At 39.5% G+C, this 10,024-nt stretch overlaps 1 protein-coding gene across 2 annotated transcripts; it reads left to right on the top strand.

Moving 5' to 3' along the window:
* Window positions 1-1,570: 1,570 nt before the first annotated feature.
* On the top strand, window positions 1,571-9,741 carry srsf3b (serine and arginine rich splicing factor 3b). 2 transcript variants are annotated; one of them, XM_010881495.4, is made up of 7 exons: window positions 1,571-1,693; window positions 2,497-2,559; window positions 2,834-3,044; window positions 5,638-5,778; window positions 7,496-7,534; window positions 8,483-8,569; window positions 9,089-9,741. In XM_010881495.4, the coding sequence occupies exons 2-7, from the start codon at window positions 2,553-2,555 to the stop codon at window positions 9,114-9,116; spliced, it is 513 nt and encodes a 170-aa protein (XP_010879797.1). In that variant the 5' UTR covers window positions 1,571-1,693; window positions 2,497-2,552; the 3' UTR covers window positions 9,117-9,741. The 2 variants fall into 2 exon arrangements, with proteins under 2 accessions (XP_010879797.1, XP_034143019.1); XM_034287128.1 differs by lacking the exon at window positions 2,497-2,559 and having other exon boundaries at window positions 1,582-1,693.
* Window positions 9,742-10,024: the final 283 nt, after the last annotated feature.

The following is a 10,024-nucleotide window of genomic DNA, read 5'->3' as shown; positions in this document are numbered from 1 at the left end:
GTATGTGGGGAGGGGTTATAGATTTGTCCAGTTGAGGGTTGTATGCGTGTATGTGGGGAGGGGTTATAGATTTGTCCAGTTGAGGGTTGTATGCGTGTATGTGGGGAGCGGGCTTTAGTCAGTTTGGCTCCAGGGGCATTTTCATGAGGACTATAGTCTGTATACTGCTGTAGGAAAGGAATTATTCTTATGGTGAGAGGTTTTGGTCCTGATAGACCTCAACCTTCTGCCAGAGGGGACAGTTATGAATAGTCCATTTGCAGGGTGAGAGGGATCAGCCCCAATTTTTGACATTCGCCACCATGTTCTGTAGGTCTTTTAGAGACTCTGCAGAACTGATGATGCGCTGCAGCCTACCCTTGTCCTTGACAGTGATGGAGGAGGTCAGGATGGACACTATAATGGCAGTGTGGAAATGAAAAACTGTCTTGTGGTCTGATGAAGCTTGACCATCCAGCTTGTTCTCAGCGCACAGTGCAAAAGCCATTATCTGTGATGGTATGTGGCTGCATTAGTGCACATGGCATAGGTGACTTGCATATTTGTGAAGGCACCGTTAATGCTGAACAATATATAGAGATTTTGGAGCATCATATGCTGCCATCCAGACAACGTCTTTCTCAGGGAAGGCCTCGCTTATTTCAGCAAGACAATGCCAAACCACAATCTGCACGTATTACAACAGTATGGCTCTGTAGTAAAAGAGTTAATGTGCTAAACTGGCCCTAGTTGACTACTTTATTGTACATAATGGTAGTCTGTCAAAATACAATACTAGTCAAAAGTTTGGACACACTCATTCAATGGTATTTCTTTAGATTTCAAAATTTGCCTTGATGATAGCTTTGCACAATCTTGGCATACACTAAATAAGGTAGTCATTAAATTGTCCTTGCCTTTCTATTGGGTGAATAACTAAGATTTAAGTAAATACCAGCCTCAAGTGTGCTTTAAACTATGCCAAGTATAATGGAGAAAGCTAATTTTGTGTCAAAGAACTAGAAGTTGCAACTCTGCTCCACACTGTTGGCTCCAACCTGGCTATATCACCAGTGAGCTTGCATGCCCCTTAACATTTCTTGTTTTTTCTTGTAATACTTCTATAATATACTACTGCAATATATTCATATTTGGCTCTGTATTATTGTATGCAATGACAATTTCAGCATCATTTTCTGGGATCAAACTACAGCTGATAGTAGTTTTTGTTTGATAGCAATTGGACATATTACTATCACTTCTGCCCTGTATAACATTTGTTTTTTATAGAGCAGATATGATCATGCAAAAATATTACAACGCTGTCTTTCATGATTTCAGTCTGGCTTTCATCATTGTCCTGCGTGATGTTTACATGGGGAAACTATCAGATCAGGTTAAATGTTTGTAATTTTCAGTGTCCCTTTCTCGTGCTTGTTCTGTTGGTAAAATCTGTTTGAGATTGCATCAGTGCACATTCATATTAATGGGAATAAATGTGTTGAATACATTTTTTGAGTACAATTGATTATGGCCACAGATAGTGTGTAGCCCTTTAAAATTAGGGCGTTTCTTGTTAGGAAACGCCCCTAGGACATTGGAATGATTTCATCACACTCACTGGATTTCGGGTGTCCATTTTATTGCAGCCAGTTGTTCGGGCGAATCAACTAAACATAGCAAGCAAATTGAATACTGTTGGTGCTACATAACGGTAAATAACATAGATTGAAATAATGAGGAGTGTGATTGATTTATATTGTGTTTGCCTTTAATTTCATATTGCTTGAATCTCTGTTGGTTGTTTCATTGCTAACCAAGTCCTTGTTCTGCAGCGCTAGCTACTAATAATGCTATACCTAGCAGCTGTTTAGATAGCTTTGCCACCGAATAACTAGCCAGTCGGTATATTTTATTTTCACGACTAAACCTATTTAAAATATCAAATGTTGTCTGGAATTACACTACTAAAAACTTCACCCGTAACTACGGTATGTGGAAAAGTAGGGAGTTAGTCAGCACATGTCGGAACTCGGGTTAGCCAGCTTATCACAATCAGCAAGGCCCATTCTGCCATTTTGCATAGCTAGTAACTAGTGAACAAAGTGCGTATACGGGATGTCGAATGACGTTAGATCAGAAGTAGTAGTTTTAAACTGGTTATTTCGTTGTGATGTTAAACCATAGCTAATATTGTCAATCATTCACGGAAATCTGAAGAATTGCCAGGTATTTCCATGTGATATACATTTCCACGCAATTTGCTTCATTCTATGTCATGCCCTATATTAATCTCTAACCCATTACCAGATTCAGCCAGAATTACTCGGGTACATCCGCGTAGTTCATATTTTTTATAATCGTTTTGAATGTGCCTTTGTAAATTGTATTTTATCTATATTCGACATTTTACTCGGTGGTATGATGGCATATTTGATTGAATGTCTATTAATGCCATCTGTAATTTGTGGAAAATGTGTACTACATGAAAATCTAAAGGGACAATTCTTCTTTCAGTTTCTCGTTTCCGGAGTAGGCCTAGAAAATTGTTTTGGAAATTGAGGCCTGTTGAAATGGCAGGTAATTAAAGTTTTCGTTCCTAGCATGCCAATTGACGTGACAAATGCAGTGTTTAATGTGTGTAGGCTATGTTCCAGAACTGCTTGTTGTAGCCTTTCTGGTTAATGCCTATGAATGCAATTTATCTCAATATGCATTTACAGGTGTATGTCTTAAAAACTAGCCTTTTTTATCCACATTTCTAGAATGCAAAACAAGAGTGGTTTAATTCTCGCACCCTAGAGTGAGTTGAACGTGATGAATTCTGTAGACTTATTCTGCTTAATGTTTACAGATCCAGCTATGCACAGAGATTGCCCTCTTGACTGCAAAGTCTATGTGGGAAATCTGGGAAACAATGGCAACAAGACAGAGCTGGAGAGGTCCTTTGGCTATTATGGGCCACTTCGCAGTGTCTGGGTAGCTAGGAACCCTCCAGGATTTGCTTTTGTGGAATTTGAAGATCCAAGGGATGCAACAGATGCAGTGAGAGAACTTGATGGAAGGTAAAAGCCCTAAAACAAGTTGCTCAAATCACTGCCTACGTCATACTTCTGGCTCCTGTATCCTAATTATTTGCTTAATGGTTTTAGGTATATTAGGGCTGTTACTAACAACTGTTTTATTAATCAATCAGTAGTTTTATTTATATTCTTTACTGTATAAAGTTGATCTTGCACAATGCTCTATTTGAAACCACTTTAGACAGCGGTCATAAAACAAATATAAAATGTGCATACAGTATGACAACAGATGCTTTACAGAGCAATTTTGCTCTTTAGTTTAGCACAATTCTAATAAAATTATAAAATGGTATGCTTTAATCAATCAAATTTATTTATAAAGCCCTTTTTACAACAGCAATTATCTCAAAGCGCTCTAACAGATGTTGTAATTCACCCTGAATATCGGTAAAGAGGGATTAAGAAAGAGGAAACATTGCTGAGAATCTTATAACGGGCAGCTTTAAAATGGCGTACACCCTGAAGTACACAGATGCAATCCTTATGATTCAATAAACGGATGTTGAATGAGGATGCATTTTGTCCAGTTTTTGAATCTCAGCTTGATCCACCCCAGCTGTAATGTGGGTAATACTTAACGTGCTTGACTGTAAACCAACTCATGCACAGTGGCCCACCGGTTAATAGTGCTTCTGCAAACTTTGTTAATACGTTATTTAACAATGCATTTAAGATGTTTTGCTTAATCCCATGGCTACCTTGCTTTGCCCGACTGAAAACCAACTCCATGCGCACAAGTTTTAGTTTAGGAGTGCTACTGCAAATGTTATGTGAATGCATCTCATTTGATTACCTGTAGTTCATAATTGAAAGAATTGTTTTGATAAATGTTTTGGGTTCCCACAAACTGCTCACCTTCTGAAACAACAATCAATGCTTAAGTAAATCATCACACCTCTCTGAGCCAGACACTTAAAATGAAATAAAGGGGATGCTAACAATCTGTACACTAATTTAAGTGATATCTTTCTACTCTATGGATGTTTTATCGCAATTAACAAGTAGTAATAAAACAGCAACATTTAACACTGCTGTATTGTGTCATCTGCTGCTGAAGAACCTAGTGAGTCCCCAAACGTGGGAGTGGGAGGTTCTCCCTGGACTCTGTGTTCCTTTGAAGCCCAGATTTATCACTGTGTTCCACCAGACCATATGCGCCTTTGGGCAGCAGTATCTAGGAAAGGGATTAAGAGACACCCAACTGAGACCTGATGATTTGATCTGGATGGAGACTTTAGACCTATTTTTGCAGAAATGGGTGCCGCACATGAATGTCAGTCACCACTGGTCTGACTGAGTGTTTTAAATTTAATTTGGATGAATGTAACCTCTCCCTGGCTAATTCTCACAGCGCAGATGAGTCTGGTACCGCGTCCGTTCAATATTGGCCTAGTGAGAGGGACCTAGTGTTTTTGTCATTTAGCGAATAACGCTGCAGAGCGTGGCTCCAAAAAAAGCAGTAAATTGACAGGACACTTAACTACCAATGTGAAAGGCCAAATATCATCTTTCATTAGTTCTGTAAATGTATGCATGATCATAAAATCAAAAAGTATTCAAGAAAGATAGTAGGGTAGAAGACATGATGGCAAACGTAGCTAAATGTACCACAAAATGTATGCTATGCTTTTGACGACTAGGGAACTTAATGTTAACTAAACTAGCCACTCGGCTTCTCCATTGAGAACAAACATCTCGGGCAATCCGAACACTGTTAAATTCCCCTGGTTATTTTAATGTCCTGGCCGTTGTCTGTCTGCAATCATACCACATGTCAAGTTTTCAGACCAATCGTCTGTATAACCTTTTTGCTGTTACTGCGTGCAGTGTGCACACAAGTAACAAATGCTACTCCTGAAATGTTAGTTTGGGAGAAATGGCTAGCTTGCTAAATACCACAGCATGTTGGGGACACGGAACACCTGTGGACCTACAGAGGAAGGTGTAATGGTTGATTGGTTGTTCAAGATTGCTGATTGAGCCAATGGCTGTTGCTCTGCTTATTTCAACCAGAATTCTGAGAGGCCAAATTTGAATCCAGGTCCAATTTGGGCAGAAGTGTCTGGGGGCCAGAAATGGGTGAATGATACATCTTGTTCTAGAGAGAGGGCATTTACAGAAGTACACTGATTGGCAGGTGGTGGTGCTATATCGCTGGCTGCTAACATCTGCCGTAATTATTTTCACTGTTTCCAGTAAATACATATTACTACTCTGGCATTGAATGACTGATCTAGAAAACATTTGTATCTATGGCCAACAAACACTTGCACAGACTAATTCCTGAAACAAAATTGACTTCATAATACCTTGTATTTTAGGTGGAACTAAATTCAGTTTCAGCTGTTTAAAAATGAGACATAAACAGGCTATCATAGTTCAAGGGGCGTTACAAGTAATATGTAAAGGGAGGTTTGAGGATCCGCTACAAATGAAAATAATCCATGGTATTAAGACATGGGGACTGTTTGCTTTTCTTTCCCTGAAATGGAGAGAAACTAGGCCATGCAGGCCGTAATATATTTGGTAACTGTAACCTCATTCCTTTTGGTAACATCCCTAATGATCTGTATAGGACACTGTCTGGCTGCCGTGTGCGAGTGGAGTTATCGAACGGTGAGAAACGCACCCGCAACCGCGGCCCTCCTCCATCATGGAGTCGGCGTGCACGAGATGACCACCGTGGACGTCGTGGTAGCCCGCCCGCCAGACGCAGGTATCCCATCAACCATTTAGGGCTTTATGATAGCAATGCCCAACTGAACTTTTTTACTTTTTTTTTTTTTCTTCTAACTGTTGTAGTTCCTGCTTTGTCTTTGCACAGTGTTGATAGTTTCTCTGGCTCTGTCTGTGGTAGTCTACAGTGGTTACTGTACTGTGATGTGGTGCTCAAGGCATGCAGTTTTCATCTTCATTATCATTGTTGATCAATTTGCCAAGTTCCAGGGTACTTTAGAGCCAGGGGGTAAGGTGTGGAAGGAAGTGTTGCTTTTAATGTCAATTTAGTACATTAACATTTACTGATGTAAAAAATTTGGCTTGCAAGCTTTTCACTGTTACCTCAAGTTTTGGAAGTGTACAATACCAAGTGCACTTGCAAGATTACTTTAAGCTTTGACTCTGTATAAATCGCAGCTAGCTTTTGGAAGTAGGTTATTCATATGTCAAATAGAAAATGTTACCTCTTTGAACTGGGTGGGGTGGGAGAAGCTTTTTAATGCTACATTGGTTGTTTTTGTTACAATTTAAGGTTGCATTTTCATTTACAATTTATATTAATAAAAATGAACCCCGTTACAGAGTCATCACCATGCCTCTTCTCACCACCCTCTGAGTCAGTCAACTAGCCCTCTTTCAGCATCATGTGACCGCTGACCAGCGTGCTCCAAACAGCTTGGCTGGTTTTGTCACATGACCCAGGCATGGCCAGTCGTCAGGTTGCACCAGCCCATTGGTTCCTGAGCATGCAGTTCTCAGCCTCCTCCTCCTCCAACCTTAACCCAATCGGCAGCGGCCCACCTCATATTCCCGACCAATCAGCGTATTACATCCCCAAATGTCTACACTACAACCAACCAGCAGCAGCCCTCGGCTAACCAATAAAAGCAGGAAAAATCCACAGCCAGCCCCCATCCGCCAGCCAACTAATCACATCGCAGCATCTGGCCAGTCCTTTTCTGCCAAATCTGCCTACCCGGCCGACAGTCTGCCTCCCCTTCGTCATTTCTAGCTTGTTGAAAACCAAAAGACTAGTAAGTTTTTCCTGCTTCATACAGTACACTGCTGATAAAAAAAAATCAAGTGAAGAGAAAGCTGCTTTAAAAAAAGGTTCTCCTTTTTTATTTTAAATCAAACAGGGTTGGTATTTCACTCATTTCTATAATCGATTGATTTTAAGGGGAATGACTCCACATCCATTGAGTCTAGGACCCTGACATTTTGAGATTAATTTATGACAGTTTTTTTTTTTTTATATTCCAAGGATCTGTACTAATCAGTGCTTCCCCTTCCACAATGGTCCCATCTTTTGTGCTTTGCGGTTGTGCTCAGTAATATAAATTGATTTTACTGCAGCATTGAGAGCCCCTGTACCCTATTTTTGACCATAGTTATGATACAATCCTTCATTTCCTTACCCCTTCCCATTTGATATAATTGCACTTCTCTTTCCCAAGCCTTCGCTCAGCTGGCAGCATTAACTAACCATGACCTTTTAAGGGAGGTGATGACTGATTACACAATGCTGCAGTCCCCTGTTAGGAGGGGTGTAGACAGTAACCGTGTGCCCGCTGTGGGGCTCTTTTCAGTGGGGCACTGTAGGGTTTACTTTAGGAGAGTACCGGTAATATGGGGGTTGGATGGGTTTGGTATCAGTGGGCAACCAATGCTTTGCGCTCTGCGTTTGACACGTCTCCCTTTTTCCCACTCCTCAGATCCCCACGAAGGAGGAGCTTCAGCCGAAGCCGAAGCAGGTATGTTGACAGTCGTGTTGTGAAAGTTAACAGCCAGGCTCAGAAGGCTATACCAGAAAGGTGGTCGAGCAAATTCAGCGTTCCCTGAACATATCCAACTTCTCTTCCAGCACGGCTGGTTCTTGTTTAAATCATTATGTTAGGTGAAATGCAGTGCATCCAAACGTGTGGGGGGGGGTGCTTATGGAATGCTGTGTGCCAGAAACACACATGAATCATTATTGATTGAATTACTTAAATAGCTAGGATTTCCATTTTATTTACCTTTTTTAATTAATACAGAGTAATCAACTGAGACTAAGGTCTCTTACAGCTGAGCTCTGTATTACAATAATTAAAACACGTACACATGTGGAAATAAGACACAGATTTTTGTCAATTGTGTGTTTTTATTAATGTAATTCATTAGAAATGTAATCTTCAGCTTTTGTTTGGTAACTGCTGTTCTTCCAAATCATTCTGTTTAGATGGCCAGGATGTTTTTAGATGACTCCCTTTTTATAAAAGCATCAACCGATGTCTGGCCCTTCTAGATGTCAATGACTACCAGCCAACTAAAGCATTTAATGATGTGTTCAAAGATGTTTGACTAATCAACAGGAATGTGGATTAGTCAAATATTTTGGACCAAATTAAGTATATTTAAAAAAAATCTTACGATCAGGTGGTCCAGCAGTCTAAGCCAGGGCGCACAAATTGAATTCAATTTGGATTCTCTGGTTCTCATGTTCTAGAACCCAAATCCCTAGTGACTTTATTTTTAAAAGCTTCCTGCAGGATACAAAATGAGATGTTTTGTTACTACATGTCTTTTCATTTAGTTTTATTACCCTACATAACTAAATCTCTGGGCTCAAAAGCTTTCTAAATGTGTCAGTGACAAGATAATCTTGTCAACAGTAAGACGCTGGCTGCTTTGGGTAATTATCGTGTTCCCTTTGTATATAGATCTCTCTCCAGAGACAGGAAGAGGGAGAGATCTTTGTCCCGGGACAGGAACCACAAACCATCAAGATCTTTCTCTCGATCAAGGAGGTAGGCAGTAAAACATTTTTTAAAATACATTTCATAAAACTGGTGTTTGCATACTTATGCAGCCTATGTGCTGTTGAAGCTCCCATGTTAAAGAATTTGCCTTATCTGCCTTTACAAGGAAACAATGACCCTATCATTGGTCATTTTCAGGATAAAAAGCAAACAGAACACAATCAAACCAAACGGACAATTTTCTCAAACATATATTGTCAGGGACAATGGATCCTAGGATTTTCACTTTTCCAGGGGGGTTGTCCTCTCTGTAATATTGACCCTCCCCCATTCTACACCCCTGCACTTAAGTTTAAGTAACCATTTACAATTATGTGCAGTAGAGCTGTGTAAAAATAAATACACATATATATATATATACCGGTTTTGTATCTTTGACTGGTATCGTATCAGTCAATTAGGTCTGTGTACTGAAAATCCACCCTATAAGTATTTCAGGGGTTTAAATTCCAGGATGGATTATTTACAAATAAAACATTTGAGCTTAATGTTTTTTCCTTTTCACAGCCGCTCCAGGTCTACTGAGAGAAAGTAAAAAGGTGCATGACGGTCAAGGTGAAAGGTGAAGAATGGAGAACGTACCTCTAGCGCGTTGTTTCATGCGACAGACTTTAAAAGCCTCTGGTCTTTTTTCTTTTTTTTTTTTAAAGCAATCAAATTTTAGCGGTTTAATTTGTTTCTTTGTCATGCAAACTGGTATAAAAGTCCTATTTTTTTGTAAATAAGTGGGTATGCAAGTTTTGTGATAGTCATGTTAGTGCCAATTCATACAGTAGTTGTCTCCATGCACCATTCCATTTATCAATAATTATTTTTTATTTTTTTGTCTGTACCAGATCACGGAAACACTTCTGAATAGTGTAGTGGTAAAGTCATGTTTCCATGTCAGCAAGATTAGTGTCTAGAGTTAGTGGAATGCTATGGTCACTTATGGTATGTCCATTCATATGTATAATTGTTTTCTAATTGACTCACTATTCTTCCAGTTGTGGTTGGTAATGACTTGAAGTGAGAATATTTGGGATATTGGAATCCATTTGATAACAAGGGGTGAAGTAATGAATTCAATTCAACACTTTGATTACAATATTCCATTGTTTCTGTTCTTGATACTTGTACAATTTTTTTATGATCTGTGTATTAAAAAATTGTTGTAGAAAGTCTTCTTACAATTACTTATACATTTTGCTCCTAAGATCTTTCATTAACTGTTGACATTTAAAATTCAGATTAAAACTATTGACTACAGACTTCCAAGGTGTTTGCACATTGATGATTCCACATTCAAACTAGCTGTTACCTCTTTGCCATGGCTGTGAATCAGACTCTGCCTCTAACCTGCCAAAAAAAGTGTTGACCCACATTTATCAAGTGCATACGAGTAAATCATTGCTACTCAAAGTAGGGTGGTGGAATACAGGGCCGTTTCTAGGTATAAGCAAC

This window comes from Esox lucius, chromosome 17 (assembly GCF_011004845.1).
Source record: "Esox lucius isolate fEsoLuc1 chromosome 17, fEsoLuc1.pri, whole genome shotgun sequence".
NCBI classification, from domain to species: Eukaryota; Metazoa; Chordata; class Actinopteri; order Esociformes; family Esocidae; genus Esox; species Esox lucius.
This window is presented reverse-complemented; position numbering and strand designations above follow the sequence as displayed.

Excerpts from the sequence above, each read along its gene's own strand:
- srsf3b (XM_010881495.4), top strand. Across the intron at positions 7,535-8,482 it reads TTCAGCCGAAGCCGAAGCAG|ATCTCTCTCCAGAGACAGGA; the intron begins GTATGTTGACAG and ends CTTTGTATATAG. Across the intron at positions 8,570-9,088 it reads TCTTTCTCTCGATCAAGGAG|CCGCTCCAGGTCTACTGAGA; the intron begins GTAGGCAGTAAA and ends TCCTTTTCACAG.